This window comes from Pavona decussata, unplaced genomic scaffold, assembly GCF_977016875.1.
Source record: "Pavona decussata unplaced genomic scaffold, jaPavDecu1.1 SCAFFOLD_180, whole genome shotgun sequence".
Taxonomy (NCBI): Eukaryota; Metazoa; Cnidaria; class Anthozoa; order Scleractinia; family Agariciidae; genus Pavona; species Pavona decussata.
Window position 1 is genome coordinate 720,001 of NW_028145590.1, and position 19,626 is coordinate 739,626.

At 39.1% G+C, this 19,626-nt stretch overlaps 1 protein-coding gene across 1 annotated transcript in view; it reads left to right on the forward strand.

The window, feature by feature from the left end:
• LOC146463120 (uncharacterized) overlaps positions 1-19,299 on the forward strand; it is a 69,072-nt gene extending 49,773 nt beyond the window's left edge. The window contains exons 35-45 of the mRNA XM_085084656.1: positions 129-323; positions 762-919; positions 7,635-7,752; positions 9,607-9,696; positions 10,402-10,497; positions 11,865-11,954; positions 12,623-12,775; positions 14,101-14,356; positions 15,006-15,175; positions 16,160-17,032; positions 18,383-19,299. Of these exons, the coding sequence (XP_084940782.1) occupies positions 129-323; positions 762-919; positions 7,635-7,752; positions 9,607-9,696; positions 10,402-10,497; positions 11,865-11,954; positions 12,623-12,775; positions 14,101-14,356; positions 15,006-15,175; positions 16,160-17,032; positions 18,383-18,753 (2,570 nt within the window). The 3' untranslated portion in view covers positions 18,754-19,299. The remainder of the gene's footprint in view (positions 1-128; positions 324-761; positions 920-7,634; positions 7,753-9,606; positions 9,697-10,401; positions 10,498-11,864; positions 11,955-12,622; positions 12,776-14,100; positions 14,357-15,005; positions 15,176-16,159; positions 17,033-18,382) is intronic.
• The last annotated feature ends 327 nt before the right edge of the window (positions 19,300-19,626 follow it).

Consider the following 19,626-nt stretch of genomic DNA (forward strand, 5'->3'; position numbering starts at 1 on the left):
ATCGCCTCCCTGCCTCGTTGAAGCTTCGCTAACAACAAACCCGCGAAAATCAACCTTCGGACAGCTCCTCAACGCCCTCGTGTGTGAGGTAGAGAACGAGATTACTTACTAATTTTCACTTTCTTTAGGTCTGACAGTAACAACAGACGTGAGGCACAGTCGCGTGATGGGTCGCCAATACATGAATGTTCTGTTCACACCGACTGTCGCGTTTAAGGGTCACACTGAGGGGCTCTGCGGAGTGATGGATAATGATCCGTCCAATGATCTGAGGGGCTCGAATGGAGAGCGATATAATGATCCTATTCAGTTTGCTGAATCTTGTAAGTAGACCTCGATGCTTGGTTGTAAGTTTTCAAGTTAGAGAACTGTTCACCATTTGTTATTCATCATTTGCCTGGGAAGTGACATCTAGCCAACTGCAGAACATTCGTATAATCCATGGACCTATCTGGAAGCAACTCTTAGATGCAAGAGGCTCAAAGCTTTGGTTCTGCTCCTGGGGGGTTAAATAGAAGTTGATTGGTTATATTCTTTAAAGTACACAGCAGGCCATTACTGAGATCAGAGCAAAAGATATTATTCTTTCAACAGCCCATCAAAAGTATGTTTGCGATAAATTAGAAAGAATAACGTTTGTTTTGGGGGAAAGCAAAACTAGCGAATCCAATTGGTAGAGTCACGAGGTAACTTTGAATTAACTTTGAACGCTTATATTTAATCTACAAAATATACATTTTCGCCTTTACTTGTTTCTCCAGGGCGTATAAAAGCCGTTCATAACAATTCCGGGCTCAGAGGTTCTTGGTCATGGAACTCGTCCAATTTTCACATTGATGACTTCATGGACTCGGCATATACTGATCCTGACTTTGTTCCGGTTTACTCTTTGGATGGAATCGATGATGCTGTTGTCGCGGTATGGATGATTCTGATACTAAGACTTTTAAACCATGTTTACTAATGTATCACGGTAATAGGGTCACGATGCCTTTTCTTCCTTCAATTTACTGATATAAAAAGGAAACTTGCGGTTTTAAATTATCTGAGGCAGACCTTCGACTTAATTACGCTACGTAACGTTAACCACTCGCACAATTTTCTCGTTCTCGAAAATTTATACATCCTTGGTGCATGCAACAAAGTAGTGAGGGGGGGACCAGTTAGTCCTCTTTTTCGCGGTGGTTTCTCATTAATACGCGGTGGCATAAATTAACGACGATGACGTCACCGCCTATTGTCTTGCTCACTCATTATAGGATGACGTCATATTTAAGTTTAGCCTTACCAACAAGTTATGAACTGGTTTGACAGGTTGATCAATGATGTCATGCTCTATTTTTAACTTATGGCAGTCATGGGTAGTATTACCGGTTTGACAGGTTTTTGAAGTTATTTTTGGATACATGACATCATAAAGTATATTACATACATACTTTATTGTATAGCTCCCCTTGGGGGGTTTTTCTGTCATACACGAAAATAAAAATAATAATAATGAAAACTATTTACATTTGGATGATAATATAGAGAGAAAAAAAAATACGATAATAAAAAAAAAACGATGAATTAAAAAATTCTTAAAAAGTCTTTTTTTTAAAAAAACGCTACGTTTTCCCGTGTTTCTGATATGCTTCAATAAATGACTGTAGATTTCTTTTGCTCCACGGAAGATGAAAGCCCTTTGGCCTTTTGCAAGCCTACACTTGGGTAGTGTGAGGTCATTATTTTGCCTGGCGTTCCTTTGGTGAATTTTTGAACGGTGTTGAAGTCATTCTCAAAGATAACCGGGAGTTAGGTTGTTCATTCATTTGTATGCAGTAGTCTATTTTCATTGTCCGTAAGCGTATGAAAAAGCGATTACTGCCAAGCACATTATTCACGAATTGTGAGTTTCAGTAATAATCATACATTTTCAGTGATTCTATTTTGGATGAATTTGATCGAGATTGTGATTTTGTAGGTTATAAAAGGTGAAATCATACATCAGACATCGGACGCGTGTTTCGATTCACGCACCGTTACTTAAGCTATTATGTTAATTAAGTTGAGCTTTGTCGGGGATTAAACAGTAAAAACAGTCTTTTGTTGTCTTTTGTTTACCAGATTGCTCCGAATAAGAATATTATTACGGTTGATCGATTCCTGGCTGCTTAAATTAATTTGCATGTTATGTTTGGCGCGCACTGAAAAAATAAAACACTCTCAGAATTTACTGAAAATTCTTTATTTAAATCGTTCAACAATTCAAGTACAAAGCAAAGTTCTTGTGACGGCGTTAATCATCTTTATCCTCTTCATCGCTTGGGGGATAGAATGTCATTTTTGATGTCCTTTCATCCTTGTGTGTGATCGCTCCACAATCATAACATCGACGGAGAGATTCCTTGGCGTGCTTTCGTTCAAGAGGAATCTTGTGATCACATATAGTGCAAACTTTACAGTTATCTTCCCAAAAGCACTTAGGACATTTCATGAGTACGGTATCATATCCATGTGAACTGTTGCAGTGTCGGCACGGATCATGAACTTTTGCCTGAGCTATCGTTGAATGTTCAACTGAGTCGCTACTATTCTCGGCCTCTTCTTCTTCCCAATCACTTTCCAGGCCGCTGTTATGAGACTCTTCAGGTTGGCTATTTTCAGAACTGGTTTCCTCCTCTTCACTGCTGTCCGACAAGTTTTCATCATTAGCCTCATTACCTGATTCGTCCTCTTTATCCTGGTATCCTCTTTCTTTTTCTAATAAATCGCTTAGAAGTTTTTTATTTTTGATCAGTCGCTTATTCACTCCGAGCTCTGCTAGTCCATCTAGGAAAGTATTGAGCGCACGGGGTTTGGCGACATCTTCGTTATGAGGGAGTAACACATACTCGACCAGCTCTGAGATGTTTGTTACTGGTATTACGCGCTGGTTTCGGAGAAACAGTCCACTAGGTGTCCAGAACAAGATATTTTTAGAAGCAGCCATACTATGCAATAGTTCAGAAGCGTGCTTTCTGGAAACGGCGTTGGAAAGGTTGTTCAAGACATCTTTTATCCGGGGTTCTTCTTCGTCACTTTCCTCATCAGAGGTTGAGTAATCCTCCATTTCACTTTCCTCCTCTTTATCCCAATCCATCTTTCTTTTCATATCGACCAGCACTCGTTAAAAGAGAGACACAAATGACCAACATTCAAAATCCACAGTCTCTTTTATAACATAAGATACCCCAAGCTACTAATTGCAGGGGTCAGTAATTCTTGTATAAACCCAGTGCCCTCTTGCACAAGGATGCGTTTCTTTGTCTTGCATGTAAGGAACATTTCGCTGAGCAAGATTTAGAAGAGCACCCTTATGCGAACGCAATATGGCCCTAACTTCTTCAGACACTGGTATGTTTTCTGTAAGTACATTATAAATAACTTGCAATAACGCATGCAACTGTTGTGGAGTAGCTGTTCTCAAGAGAAACTGACGCTGCTTGGAAGGGCAATCAGAAAGGAGCTGAAGGAAACCTCGGTTGTTCTTTACAACGCGAGACATGATCATGGAATGAGTTTAAGAAAGTAAGTTCCCCCTTTTATTGTGTGAGTGTGGGGGAAGTAATTGACTTGAGGAGAAGGAAAACACTAGAAATAAGGAGTAGGAGGGAAAACAAAAGAATTGAGGGGGAGGAGGAGGAGGAGGAGGATGAGGTGGAGGAGAAAGAGGGAAAGCAATAGAAATGAGGAGGAGAAGGAGGAGGAGGAAGAGGGGGAGTTGGAGGAGAGGATAGGGAGACAATAGGGGCTAATTCTATTTAAATGTGACACATTCGACGTTTTTTCAGTGCACGTTAAGTCTTCACTGAGTTGACATGAGTTGGTCCTGTCCTGTTTGTAAAAATAATTTTTCCAGGAAAGATAACATGCAAAGACACATGAGCCGGAAACACAGTGAACCGCCGAGTTTCACTCCCTTCAGAGCTATGCCGTTTTCTGTAGAAAAGTGTCAGCGGTTTCAATTTGTACATCCATTTACTTGTATGGTTGCTGGCATGACCGGATCAGGAAAGACCGTCTGGGTAAAATCTTTGTTGCAACAGGCTACCACCAGAGAGGATTGTTTGGTGCTATTCGTAGTGGCAGCCCGCTTATCTAGAATTGATGGCAATAATGCCAAATATAGAATTTATCAGAGGTATTCCTTCCAATCTAGAGCATGACTCCTATTTTGACATCCACCAACGCAACTTAATGGTGATCGATGATCAGATGGCTGATGCCGGTGAAGACAAGCGAATCGTCAACCCGTTTACAAGAGGATCCCATCATCGCAACCTAAGCATAATTTACATCGTGCAGAACTTATTTCATCAAGGAAAAGGCAGTCGAAGTATCAGCTTAAACAGTCACTACTTAGTCCTTTTCAAGAACCCCCGGGATAAACTTCAAGTGCTGACCCTGGCTAAGCAAATGTATCCCAAGCACAACGATTTCTTTATTAATCACTATGAGCAGGCCGTACAGAGGCACTTTGGTTATCTCCTAGTTGACCTTAAAACCACCACTCAAGACAACTGTAGATTGCGAACGAACGTTCTACCTAGCGAAGAACGATTTGATAACGTAGCGGTACCGGACAATATCTCGCAGGAACTACTACAGTACCTCAAACAACAGAACGTAATGACTCCCCCAGTAGTTCCAGTAATGAAGAAATTACAAGATTCAATGGATGGTCTTCTCTCACGATCAGACCTTGGAGATGACGAAAGAGCAAAGCATTACATGCAGCTGCAAAACAAGTATTTGACGTTTAAACAACAGTTGAATTCCAGACTCAAAGAATCAAATCTACCCTACTCTGAAGAACAGAGACAAATTTCTAGCAATATAATGCCAGATCAAGAACCAGTGACTGTACAGGCGGCCGCTGTCCAAACGCCCATGGTTATACAGGCGACCGCTGCCCAAGAACCAATCGCAACACAAGCGACGCCCGCGGAAGCGTCACTTCCCTCGTCCATCTTAACACCCCCTCCCACAGTACCCTCACCTACACAGAAAAGAAAAAAACCACCTCGAATTCGGTTTAAAAACTACCTGGATGACGATGATCGTCCCTCAAGAAGATCCCGGCGAACTCACAGAAATCATCCATATAAGGCTTCTCAAGAGGATGAATTTTAATTAAATTGTGGCGCAATCACACACATGGATGAAAGGACATCAAAAATGACATTTTATCCCCCTAGCGATGACGGGGCTAAAGATGATTAACACCGTCATAAGAACTTTGCTTTGTACTTGAATTGTTGAACGATTTAAATAAAGAATTTTCAGTAAATTCTGAGAGTGTTTTATTTTTCCAGTGCGCGCCAAACATAACATGCAAATTAATTTAAGCAGCCAGGAATCGATCAACCGTAATAATATTCTTATTCGGAGCAATCTGGTAAACAAAAGACAACAAAAGACTGTTTTTACTGTTTAATCCCCGACAAAGCTCAACTTAATTAACATAATAGCTTAAGTAACGGTGCGTGAATCGAAACACGCGTCCGATGTCTGATGTATGATTTCACCTTTTATAACCTACAAAATCACAATCTCGATCAAATTCATCCAAAATAGAATCACTGAAAATGTATGATTATTACTGAAACTCACAATTCGTGAATAATGTGCTTGGCAGTAATCGCTTTTTCATAAGCTTACGGACAATGAAAATAGACTACTGTATACAAATGAATGAACAACCTAACTCCCGGTTATCTTCGAGAATGACTTCAACACCGTTCAAAAATTCACCAAAGGAACGCCAGGCAAAATAATGACTTCATACTGCGCAAGTGTAGGCTTCCGAAAGACCAAAGGGCACCTTTCACCTTCGGTGGAGCAAAAAAAAAATCTACAATCATTTATTGACGCATATCAGAAACACGGGAAAACATAGCGTTTTTTTTTTAAAAAAAAGACTTTTTAAGAATTTTTTAATTCATCTTTTTTTTTATTATCGTATTTTTTTCTTTCTCTCTATATTATCATCCAAATGTAAACAGTTTTCATTATTGTTATTATTATTTTTATTTTCATGTATGACAGAAAAACCCCCCAAGGGGAGCTATACAATAAAGTATGTATGTAATATACTATATGATGTCATGTATCCAAAAATAACTTCAAAAACCTGTCAAACCGGTAATACCGACAAACCGGTAATACCGACCATGCCTGCCATAAGTTAAAAATAGAGCATGACATCATTGATCAACCTGTCAAACCAGTTCATAACCTGTTGGTAAGACTAAACTAAAATATGACGTCATCCTATAATGAGTGATCAAGACAATAGGCGGTGACGTCATCGTCGTTAATTTATGCCCCCGCGTATTAATGAGATTCCCCCGCGAAAAAGAGGCCTAACTGGTGCGCCCCTCACTACTCAACAAGCAGCGAAAAAGTGACAATGACATTCAAACCTCGCTTTTCTTGCTTATCTAGCAATGCTGACTCTTGTTAGCTGAATATTCCTCGTGGGAATGTTCATGAGATAGGTGGTGTCTTCGATAACCCCCTACCCCAGACAAGGTGGGCCCTCTTTTAACAAACTTGTTATGACCAAACCCTGGCACTTTTTCTTGTCGGATAATCCTTTTTAAAGAAAAGGGATACATCTAGTAGACTCCATATAGAATGAACAAACACAGTCAAAACTTCAAGGCCATTGCAACAGATAGATGCAGACCGATATTTCGAGAACAAGAACTAGTCGTCTGTAGGCTAGTATTCTACACTTTGAGCTCATATCCGTAAAGGATGCGATGGGACCCCTGTATCAAGCTTTTTCTATAGACGTCCGTCTCGACAAAACACACTACTAATATGGGATATAAATTACTTGACTCTGTCTTCAAGTAATCGAAGGGTAAACTAAAACAAAGCATTGCTGGTAAAGGTCTGTTACCAAAGCATTGATAGCATTAATAGCCCTGTAGTAAAAAAAATTGTGTCATTAGATCAGACAGAAAAAAGAATGTGGAATGCGAAAGCTCGATTCAGGCAAAGTATTTCATTGGTCTCTCTTATTCTTATCCCGAGAGCGTGATCTTCTCTTCCTATAACTATATATGACGAATGAACTATCGAGGGTATGTCCAGTGTCCCCACCACAGCTAGCGACGTTCTTCTCAGTGCTGTCGCGTTCCTTGAGCGTAATCCCAGAAGATCTTGTCGCCTATCCAAATTAATCCTTTTCGCAGCCCCTGCACTGCTTTTCGTACACCTCACTGTATTTATATTCTATAGCTAAATGGTCTTTTGGATGAAACAATGATTGCCTTATCATGGTGTTGACAGGCTTGGGGTAACCTGCCCACCCTTTCTGTTAATACTGTACCTGTCATGTGACTTTATCGATATTCAATCCACTGAAGAAGATTTCGTTATGTAACTGAAAGTTTGAATGTGTGCTTTAATGGAGTTTTCAATCCTGAGAAGAAAACTCACTTCACATTATTTCCTTAAGGGAGGATTTGGAAACTACATCTGTACTTGTGACCTGGATTTCAGCAAACGATGATTTTCTCATAAGGCGGAATGTGCAGTGGACGTCCAATTCATCATAGCTCCCTTTTTGACTCCATCTTTTTGTTTTTCGTTTCTTTTAGAAAGCTACCGAAGCTTGCTCTTCGCTTGGACTCTCGAAGTCAATGCTTCAGAGCTGCATATATGACGTGGCCGTAACGAATGACACGTCACTAACTACCCAGGAGACCCTGCAGCACGGTAGGTAGAGAGTGCTACAACAAAAAGTACAGAAATAGGGATAGTTACAAATGGACAAATGCAAAGAAAAAGAAGGAAAGTGATAACTACAGCTAGACTATGCCAGAACAACTTAACATCTTCAGGTTAATCACCAACGATGAGAATTAGCAACAAAGTGAACAAACAATTACAGAATCGATAACAGAATGGACGAAAACGAGAAAAGTTGAATCCAAACCATTAGAAGAGCTATAATAATAATAATAATAATAATAATAATAATAATAATAATAATAATAATAATAATAATAATAATAATAATAATAATGATCGTTTATTCAACCTTTTTGCAGCATAAACTGAATTACAAGGCGGGTTATTAATTACGTACAAATATATTGGAATTATGACACATGAATATAACTGTTAATGTTAAGACATATTATATTTCGAGATTCTGGTATTTGATGGTGCAAAAATTTCCAAATCTGTTAGTTCTTGCCGAGGCAGCCACAAAAACAGATTCTTCCGTTTCTAAGGGCATACGGTCGGTTGCGGAGAAATGTTATACACGCATCCTCCCTCCTCTGGCACAGCAAGATTAAGCCTGACTTCTTAAGCGCGTCCTCATAGCACAGAGAAGGAAAAATAATTTTTAGCGCCCTCTTTTGTATTGACTCAATTTGATCACTTAAGTATTGCGTGAGGCCAGCCCAAGCGGGACTCGCATACTCTAAAACAGACCTGATGATACTACAATAGACAAGAACAAGCAGCCTATCAGTTAGTCCGCATTTCTTAAGGGCGCGTATTGCATATAGCCGCTTACTCCCTTTCTTTACAATATGATAGACATGCTCGTTCCATGTTAAGTTATCGGACAGGTGAACCCCTAACAGCTTGTAACAGGAAACGTTTTCTATCAGAGAGCTACCAACCAGTAGAGGGGCTGGGGGAAACGGGCAATACTGCAAAAAGCTAATGCACATTCCCTTGCATTTTTTACCGTTAAGAACCATTCCCCTAGAGGAAGCAAACGAGTAAATATCTGAAACAGTAAAATTCAAATATGAAGGAGAGAGCCTAGGAACAAATTCCATGACTGTGGCGTCATCTACATACTTTACTCTATTTGTACAGTTAGAGGCCATTCTGTTCACAAGAATACAAAACAGAAGAGGAGCGAGTTTAGTTCCTTGTGGAGTTCCGCCATTCAGCCATATGGGTGGGGACAGAGACTCCCCCACCCTCACCCTCTGGTTCCTGTTCGTAAGAAAGGCAGCAATCCACCTCACTAAATGTGGGTCCACATCTAGGTTATCCATTTCGCATTTCGCTGCGACAAAACCAATCATATTTTTTGCCCTTTGATGCCCTAGCGAATACTTTGGCTGGTGACTCTAGGAAAATTGAATGATTGCAAGTAATGAAGCAAGCTGTTTTTAAAAAAAAAAAAAAAGAATGAAAGCTGTTTAAACGGTAAAAGCGCGTTTTTCATCTATGAAAGAATTCAAGGAACTTTGTTTGCCTTTTCCGTCCCTTTAAGATAACATGTGAAACATCTTTGGGTTCTATGCGTTACATTGTTGTATTCCTTCATGGCCGCAATACAGATTACTATCCAAGAAAATACAAAGACAGTGGAATAATGAATCCCTTGTTAGAGAGATAAAACGAGCAGAGATTTTACTTGATGCTTGCAAGTTGAACCCGTTGGGTATAAAAGTGTTTAATCTCTGAAGTTGAATGAAGATGCATTCAGAGTGATGCGACATGGATGAAAAGTCGAGGAAGCAAGATGTGCTATCTACTTACTACAGTAACCATTAATCTCCTATAATGAGTCCTGTTTCTTTTTCGTTCTGTCTTAAGACTGCCCGGACCAGTGTTCGGGAAAGGGAAGATGTGTGAATTCCACGTGTCAGTGCATGATTGGCTGGTCTGGAGACAGCTGCCAACTTGGTAAGTTAAATAGCACACGCCTCCTACAAGGATCGTTAAAACATTAACGATTGAGACAACAAGAGAGAAATGGAATTTACCCAATTACTGAACCTGGTTAAAATCCCGTTTCTTTTTTAACGCACCAAACAGATGTAAGGTAAAATGTTCAAACTGGTTGTGATTACTCTATGATTACAAGAGAGAAATAGAATTCACCCAATGATTGAACCTAGTTAACATGCCTTGTATCTTTTAATTAACGCACCGAACAGATTTAAGGTAAAATGTTCAAGATGGTTATCATTACTGTATGACTTAACAATTGTCTAGGAATTTTAGTTTACGAAAAGATACTAGGATTTACCACAGGGAGTCAGTTTTTGCATTTCTCATGTAGTAGAGTAGACAATCTAGAAAAGTATCTTAGCACGTAATTTACTAGCGTCGTCATCTGTAAAAGCGAGCCACGAAATTTTTACATTACTTTTACCTCACTAGTCTACAAGCTTTGTATAAGTTTTTGCGAGTTGTGAGAAATATCACTATAATCCCCCCTCCCCCTAAAGAAGAAATAATATTTTACTACTACGCTGGAAGAGTTTCAAAATAAAATGAGAATCAAGCGGAACTGACGAGAAAAGGAAAAGCTCTGCGAGTAAGCTAATGTTATGCGGTAGTTTATAAGCTATTTATAACTGATAAAACAGGCGTTTTGTTTTCAAGGTGATTGTACGAACTGTTCAGCAAAGCATGGGAAATGTGTAAAGGGTTTCTGTGAATGTGATGATGGATGGGAAGGCGTTACTTGCGAACAACAAGGTCAGTTTAGAATGCAACGAATTAGTCAGTGTAATAATAATGGTAAATGAAATAAATCAGACTGATTTGATAACCAACAGTGAGTACGAGGCTTCCTTCGTAAAAAAAAATGCAACAACTTGGCATTTCATTTTAATCCAAAGTAGTATTTTGCTGCTTTAGTTAATTATACCGATTTTTGGGATTATATATTTTATTCTCGGTTTTCACTGTCATGCCATTGAAAAAAAAATCGAAACCATTCCATGAATGAAGTCAAGAAATTGACATGGTAAAGAGGATAAATAAATAAGGCATCTGACCAAGTGTCAGGTCTGTGCAGCATTCTGTACTCGAGTTATTTGACAAAATGTTCCACATAAATTTATAGAGCTTAGTATGGAGACGCTATGTTTGTGTCCCTCTGAGGGGCACAAACATGGCGGCCGGAAATGCGAAAAAACATCTGGAGTTCACTTTTGCCAGAAATGAGGTTTGTTTGCCCTTGTGAAATGTTTAGATTAATATTTCTCCTCAAACTTAAATTGTTTAGAATGCTGAAAATCACCCGAAGAGTCATTTTTAAGATACGGAAAAGCTCTGTCACGGCCGTCCTCCTTATGTCACGCACGATGGAAACTCAGAAATTGAAACCGTTCTATTTTCAAAAGGAAGCATGACATCGAGCTAAGAAATTGTGAACAGACATATTTTTAGATAATCTTTCCTTGAATGAAGGTGAAAAATTTTGTAGGCCTCCCAGTTTTGAATTTTAGAATTTGGTGACGTCATGTGAAAACCGAGAACTATAGTGCTCACGTTTACTGGTTGTTTTCCTATGTAGATTTGCAGTTGAAATGTAGGCATACATTCATCCATCCATCCCACCCATCCAGCTCTCCGTCTATCCATCTGTTCGTCCACCCGTTCATCAAGCCATCCGTTTTCATTCATTCATTCATTCATTCATTCATTCATTCATTCATTCATTCATTCATTCATTCATTCATTCATTCATTCATTCATTCATTCATTCATTCATTCATTCATTCATCCTCCGTCCGTCCGTCCGTCCGTCCGTCCGTCCATCCACCCACCAACCCACCCACCCACTCACTCACTCACTCACTCACTCACTCACTCACTCACTCACTCACTCACTCACTCACTCACTCACTCACTCACTCACTCACTCACTCACTCACTCACTCACACTAGACCCTCTTGGGACTTGGCCACAGATTCAATTACAAACTGGTGGTTCAGAAGTCCTGATTTCACCAACCATTAGGTTTTAACGGACAGACACTGTAGTTGGCACTCCATTCACTTCTTCAGGATGTGAACGATGTTTTCAATCTCCCTTGTCTTCTTTCTTTCAATTCCAGCGACTTGTAATAATGTTAACAACTGTACCAGTCCTAACAACGGGATTTGCAGGAGGACAGATGAATGCCGCTGTCATGACGGATACATAGGTAAAGACATCTTCATATATGTGCCATGACTGTTTATTTTTAGCTTAACACGTTCAAAGCTTTTTTACCACCTTGTACATCATAATGAATAGTACTACAGGAAAGTACTGCTCATTCGCTTTTATTTGAATGTTCGCACTTCAGAATTTCATCCACAAATAAACCACCTTGAACAGCAAAATATAAACAGCTCCACAGGAAAGTACTGTTCTAATGGCTAAAAATTACGCTTGCGAAGTTTGCTTTTGACGCAATGTCTATGTAGTTCCCTGAGGGATCCGAAGTGTCTTTTAATTAATATTCAGTTTGAATGATGAATATGTGTAATATCATAGAGCAATTTTTAGTTCAGTGTCGAAAGTGACTACGCGTTTACTTTGATTTCGCTTTTTTACGCTCTGTGATTGGTTATCAAAATTCGCGCCACTTTCTCAACCAATGAGAAACAAAACCAAAACCAATCACACCTTTCTTGCTCGCGTTTTCCCGCGCTTGGTACTGGTGAACTGTATTTGCTTCGAGTTCTGATTGGTTCATTGCACTGTTAACGTCTGTTGTGATTGGCCAGAGTAATAATGGTTTTCGGTTTTCGATACTCTATTGAAAACCGCTCTATATATGAACTGCAGATTATTAATATTAATACGATTCTTTGATCTATTTTCCAGGTGATGACTGCAGCATTGTCCCTACATGCTCCAATGTGTCTGACTGTTCAGGAAGAGGAATCTGTATTGATTATGACGTATGCAAGTGCCAGCGAGAATGGACTGGTAACGCCTGCACAAAGTATTCTTGTGGATCTCTTGACCATTGCTCAGGTGAAATCAATTTTTTTCGGTATCAGATATATTAGCCGTTTAGATCCGGTATCATGGATGCCTGGAGGGGGGACTCTCTATGAAAGGGCTGCCCCTTTAATATGAGAGTACCCCCGGGTGTGGACGTTGATGTAACAACTTCATTAGGGCTGGTTTTATTAGCAAGTTAATAAATAGTTTGATCTTGCTCTTAGTGGGAACAAAATGGTGGTATCGGTTCATATAAAATACTACTCCAGGTCTTGTATCCAAAATGCTAGCACAGTATGGTTGGCTTAAGGAATAGCCTAATACGGATCAAAATATTTGAAAATACCAAAATAATATTATATAATCAATACTTAGGACAGCACACATGGTTCCAGTAATTTTGAGTGACGCTCTGTTTACAGTTTAAAAGTAATCGAGGACAGTGAAAACAGATATTGCAATTCCAGCTATGGATATCGCCAGCTACGGATATCGCCTATTATACCATGCCAGAGAAATAGGAATTCGTCATCTGGTCCTTCTTACAAAATGAAATGAGCTAGATTTAGCAATATTTGTTTATAGTTGTTTTTAATAAAACAATTATTCCACTCCCGCTTGTTGGATATACGATGATTATAGTCAACAAGTGTCAGGTGCTTTTAAAGTCCCTATGATTTTCAACGGAACCCTTACTCTTGCCTCTGAAGTTCATAGCTACAACACCAGATTTGTATCGAACCTTAATTTTCATCTACCGATAAGGAATAATTACAGAGCTGCCACTTTTGCATTTGCTGGGTTTAAAATTTGGGAAAAAATTCCCTCTTAATTAAAAAAAACTCCCATATAATAGCTTCTACAAGCAATACAAATTGTACCCTTTAAATACCCAGTTATTATTTGATTTCTCTGCCTTCATTATTAATTATCATTTCTATTGTTTTTTTTTTATGTAAAAATTGTAGTATTTAATTATGCACTCTTAATTTTCTTGTCTTTTGTTTTATGCTACTTAGTTAGTTGCACGTTATACGCCAGTTAGCTGCACGTGGCAGCGACCAACTCGAAAGCCTAAGCTCCTTTGGTCACTGCGCACATTTTAACTTTGATGATTTATGTAATTTAATGTTGTCTTTATGTTACCTTTTTAATGTATCATAATTTCCTTTTGTAGTTACCTATTGAAATAGTGCATAAATAAAAAAAATCTAAATCTAATCCAATCTTCTGACTTTTGAGTCCATGACAGAGTACTTAAGGCGCATTCACTCAAATGAAAGGCCTTTATAAGTACTTTAGCCTGTGTTCGGTTACTACAAGTAAAAACCAAGTGTCATTTTATCTCATTGCAGGCCACGGACAATGTGTGGCTCTCTATAAGTGCGACTGCGATCCAGGCTGGACTGGAGTCAGCTGTGCTCTTCCTGATTGCGCAGGCGCCAACCAATGTTCTGGTCAGGGCGAGTGCGTGTCACGTGATGCTTGCCAATGTTACCCAGGATTCCAGGGTGTGAATTGTAGTGACGTAGCAGATTGTTGGTATCTTGGAAACTGTAGTGGACACGGTGTTTGCACACAAGAGAGACCTGGCGATAATCTGACTTGCAGGTACGTTGAATGATAATACTCTAGGAAGATTTGAATGCTATTGATACGCATGAAACGTGTTTATTTACTTAGATTTAGATGAAGAATTCAGCTTAGAAGAAATCTGAAAGGTTGATAAACATTCACTCCCTTGTGCAATGCTGAAAACAGCTTTAGGCAATGAGTAGCTTATGGTATAGTGCCGAGCTTTATTTCTATATATCAACAACTGTTGTTTCGCATTTTATAAATATTTCACAAACGCAGAAATTAAAGAATAATGAAATTAAACGACAATAGATAATGGATCATTATTTTCATTATTGTCGTATTTCATTTCGTTTTTGAAGGGCTCCCTAGTATCGCCAGTTGTCGTAATCTTTGAAAACAGAAATCTTATTTTCGGGCTTTCAAATCAAATGACCGAAAAAGAATTCTTTTGTTACCATGTAACGCTTTCCCGCCAAATCTTATCATCAGTGGTTGTGGTCGCTTGCGTCCCCTTATGTCCCACTGCTGTACATTGTTTTTACGTTCTTTAGAATTTCCTGTATCCCTTGAATGTTTCACTGTCCTGCAATATTTGAGGCGTAAATTATCCACTTTATTGTCTTTTTTTTCACTGTTAACATTGTGATGAATTTTAGTTAATGGTTCTTTTGTATTTCAGGTGTTACGATGGATTCAGTGGTGCTAACTGTAGCATCGCCTCGTGCCTATCTGTGAATAACTGTTCTTCTCATGGCGCCTGTATAGAGGCAGACTTGTGTAAATGTGATGTGGGTTACACTGGGCCCGACTGCGGGAATGTGTCCTGTGAAGCTGTCAATTATTGCTCAGGTAAGTAACTTTCAAGTTCTTCAGTACAACGGTTTAAGATCAATATGCCAGGGTCTGTGTGGGGGTGCTGAATTCTCAGCTATCAACTAAAATTTGACTTCACTTAGGCAAGGTTTAACCATCTCAGCTAACGGTTTCTTAACCAAATAATATCAAAGAACAAATTCCCCTATCTTGTCCCCATATTTTCCTTATAAAGTACTTGGGAGAAGTCATTAAGATATCAAGAATATTCAGGTTGGGTGATCATATCCTTAATTCTCATGATCTCAGGAGTTGAATAAGCATTAATGTTACAAGGAGAAATTTGATGCTGATCACTGTTAGACTAAATGTGTGTAAACATGAAGTAACTGAAAACAAATGAGGGAACTTGAACTGGTCACAGAATCTTCGAATGGACAACTTTCACATTGGAAAGTTGGCCTTAATCAAACCGGCAATATTGAACATTACATTGTACAAACATCATTTAGGACATAAATTATACGAATTACGTTTTAAAGTGTATAAACATGCAGAATTTTGCCTCATCCAGTATTCATGTTGTTCTCGTATGAAGTCGAGAAGAAATCGGATTCCTTATAAATTTTTCTTTTGCTCCTTTGAGGCGTATAAAAGTGTCAAATTTCACTTCTGGTTGGATACGATACCGCGCAAGACAGAAGCTGGGGTAGTAGGGCTGTGACACCAATACAGGAACGCTAGTCTCGCGATTTCTCTATTCCTCAGCTTTTTTGTGTGCAGAGGAAAAAAACTGTGCGGACAAAAATATGAATGGGATTGGATGAAACGACCGAGGAATGGAGAAACCTCGAGATTGGCGTTTCTATATTGACGTAAAAGCCCTGCTATTCCCAGTCTCACTTATTGCGCGGTATTGTACCCAACCGGGAGTGAAATAAGACGCTTTTATACCCCGGCCTCAAACGCTTTAGCAGCACTACAAAACACTAAAACCGGAACGTAATACTTCTCTTGCAGGCCACGGCGTTTGTATTGGCTATGACATATGCGCTTGTGATCCTTTATGGCATGGCCCAGCGTGCAGCGTTGCGGATTGTTCCAGCCTCAATGATTGCTCCAACAAAGGAGATTGTATCCTGCCCAACAAATGCGAGTGTTATCCAGAATACGACGGCGCAGCATGCAACACGACGGCTAAACCGAATCTTCACGCCCCCGTGTTTGCTGTAGCTGTGTACAATGTATCGGTTTCAGAAAATATGCCGATAGGAACGAAAATTCTCCGAGTGCAGGCGAACGATGCCGACTCAGGACGAAATGCACAGCTCTTCTTCTCAATGGTTGATTCCAATGACGTGAATCCTACTTTCACAATCGATAGCACTTCGGGTGAAATCTTCACCTCATCGGCTTTGGACTATGAGGCTTCGTCGCCGCACCTTTATAAGCTTAAAATCGGGGCTTCTGACAATGGATTACCACGCAAGTCAAGCCCAGCATTCGTGTATATTACTATTGTGGACGAAAATGATAACTGCCCAGTCTTCAACTCGTTTCAAAGAAAACTTTTTAACATATCACAATATACACATCCTGGAACTTTATTGACGGTGGTATCCGCTAATGATAAGGACAGTGGGCTCAATGGTGAGGTGAGGTATAGCCTTTCATACGCTAGCGACCATGGTGGAGCTTTTGATGTGGATGATAAGAATGGTAAAGTGATTGTTGCAGGAAATTTAAAGGTAAAGGAGTATCGCTTGCTGTTGGTCGCACGTGATCTCGGCGTGCCATCATGTTCCCGCCAAATTGACCTGACGATAAATGTGTTTGGAGAGCAACACATTACAGAAAAACCGAGCGAAATATGGACACCTGATACTACTGAAGGTAATGCAACGTGAACGTAAAACCTTCCCTTTTAAGAGCCCTTTTGTTCAAAGAATAATAAAATAAAAACAAAATAAATAAACAAGTCTCAAAATCCCTCTCGCAAAACAGTACAACTTAATGAGTCCCCAAGTAGGTGTTTACAAGCTAAAGATATCGACATGTACACTTAAATACAGTTGTTGTAAAAGTTGTTTCATGGCCATTTTTCAAGTGATTACACTCTAGGATTTGATCTACTAGCTCAAATGTTAGAAAATCTTGGGTCAGCCCCCTTAAAGTTTAGATGTATTATTAGCATTGTTTCCTATGCCTATTGCCATGCCAACAGTAGCCTATCGATAAGAAATAATGCTTAATACATCTTAAGTTAGAAGAGCTTTGTGAACCCAGGATCTCTACAGGTTTTCTGTAACCGTCTGTTGGCCAATCAGATTAGCAAATTAGAAACTGGCATCAGATATCAACTAGCTAGTTAGAACGTTATCGAATGTCTCTTTTTAGCTCTATGAGTTTTGTTGTTGTGTTCATCAACACTTTAAACAAATAGAAGGAATGCGTTTCTTTTCCTTTATACCACCTTAATCTTTAAGCAGCAGTGATATTTTATCCCTTACCAAAGTATCGACAACTATTTATGGCCTTCACTCTTTTACCAATTTAGCAGCCAAATGCTGGAACGTACTTCCTGAAAATTAAAGAACCACCTCAGATTACAGATACTCCCGTCAACTAATTCTGTCTTATAATATTACTGTTTAAATATTTATCTAGACACATTTGTAACTTGGCTTAAGAAATCTTTGTAAATTTTATTTACTTGGTAATGTTGTTATTAAGTCTGTTCGAAGAAATTAGCCGTACGTGCTGCTGCATAAATTCAAGGGTTAATAAGGCGTATAATGATATGATGTGATGAATTGAAGGCTAACGTCTCTCTTCTCCTTAAAGGGGGAGTTAAACGCCAATTTGATGTCATTTCAAAACCCGAAAATGCTTAGCTGTTAAAAAAAATTGTCTAGTTTTGCAAAATATTATCATCCAGTGCAATATAATTGTCGATAAGTTCATCTTTCCAAAGACAGAGTAGGTCGGAGTGGATTGAAACTTGAAAAATGTTAGGCTAATTAACGTTTTACAAGTTCTCACACTTTCGTTTCCAAACTGTGCTACAACAGATCACGAGTTGTTTGTTTCAAGAATTGAGTTGATTTCTTTCCTCTTGTTGTTCTAGAATTATTTTGTAGCTAAGTAAAGGTCTTATTTCACCCTTTTTAAAAAAGAGCTCAAAAACCCCATGACACTTCCCTTTTAACTGGTGAATTTTTTTCTCATTTGTTTCATCTGCAGCCGAAATCAGGACTACAACCAATAAACCGACAGAGATTCCAATGACACATCCTATTTCCAGCTGGTACAAGAGCCCTGTCACCATAATAAGCATTTGCCTTGCTGGTTCCGCCATTTTTGTTGTCCTCCTAGTGATAATTGTTGTTATCGTATCCCGAAAGTGGAAGCGTCGAGTCAAACCTGTGGTTGACTATCCTCTCATTGAGGGTTCTCGTCTTGGAGTCATGGCGGAAAATGATAATTCCGGCCAATCAACGCCCAGTTGGGACATTGTGGAAGATTTAGAAATGGAGAACGTAGCCAGTGCTTTGCATAGGATCAAGTCCACGGAACAGTATGAAATGAAAAGCATGCCTCATTTAGACTTTTAGTGTCTTTTTTTAACGCCTTCAAGTTTTGAAATCAAAGGGAAAACTTTATTTAAAGTGAGGATAAAACTTTTTGTTTCTTTGAAAACCCTAGAGTTTATATTGAACGGTGACTTGACTTGTTCGATATAACATATACCACCCATCGTAAGGCTTAGCGCAATAGCCCATTCTACAGTTGTGTGCTTTGTGACATGGCCTTGGATTGGAAGCGAGGCTGGGGGTGATTGTCTTGATACAAACCTCACTGCTTTTCATATGTAGATCATGTTGTTCTTATGCTAACTAGTTTGCATTTACAAGTGAAAAGCAGTGAAGTTTGTATCAATACAAGGTCACCACCAGCCTCGCTTCCAATCCAAGGCCAGGTCACTTAGCACACAACTGTAAAATGGCCTATTACTTAGATTACTATGAAAAAAGTAAAACTACACGCTGATTTATCAATTATGTATGTATTTATTGACTTTGAATAGAATATGCTTAAGTGTATTGCAGCTATAAATTGATATTAATGCGTACTGCGTCAATAAAAGGGGAATACCTTGCTGCGTCAATAAAAGGGGAATACCTTGCCTGCTGTCATTTTCTCCGCTTCGTCGTCTATTTTTCCAGGCCCATTTTCTTCATATTTCTCTGCCGCAGACTCCTTAAGTTTTCTTTGTTTCCCTAACCATAAACCCAGTGCAAAATTTTACTATTCTTTGGTCTGCATTCAAATTAGCCCTACTTGCCTCGTTCAAGGTAAAATACTCTTTCGATTTTTGGACTCAAGAACGACGTTAGTAAGGCAAATTTGAATTCAAATAAAACAATTTGAAAACGTCCGTCATTTTTTTGTATAGAAAATCCGCCTTGAGGTGAAGCCCTAGCTCT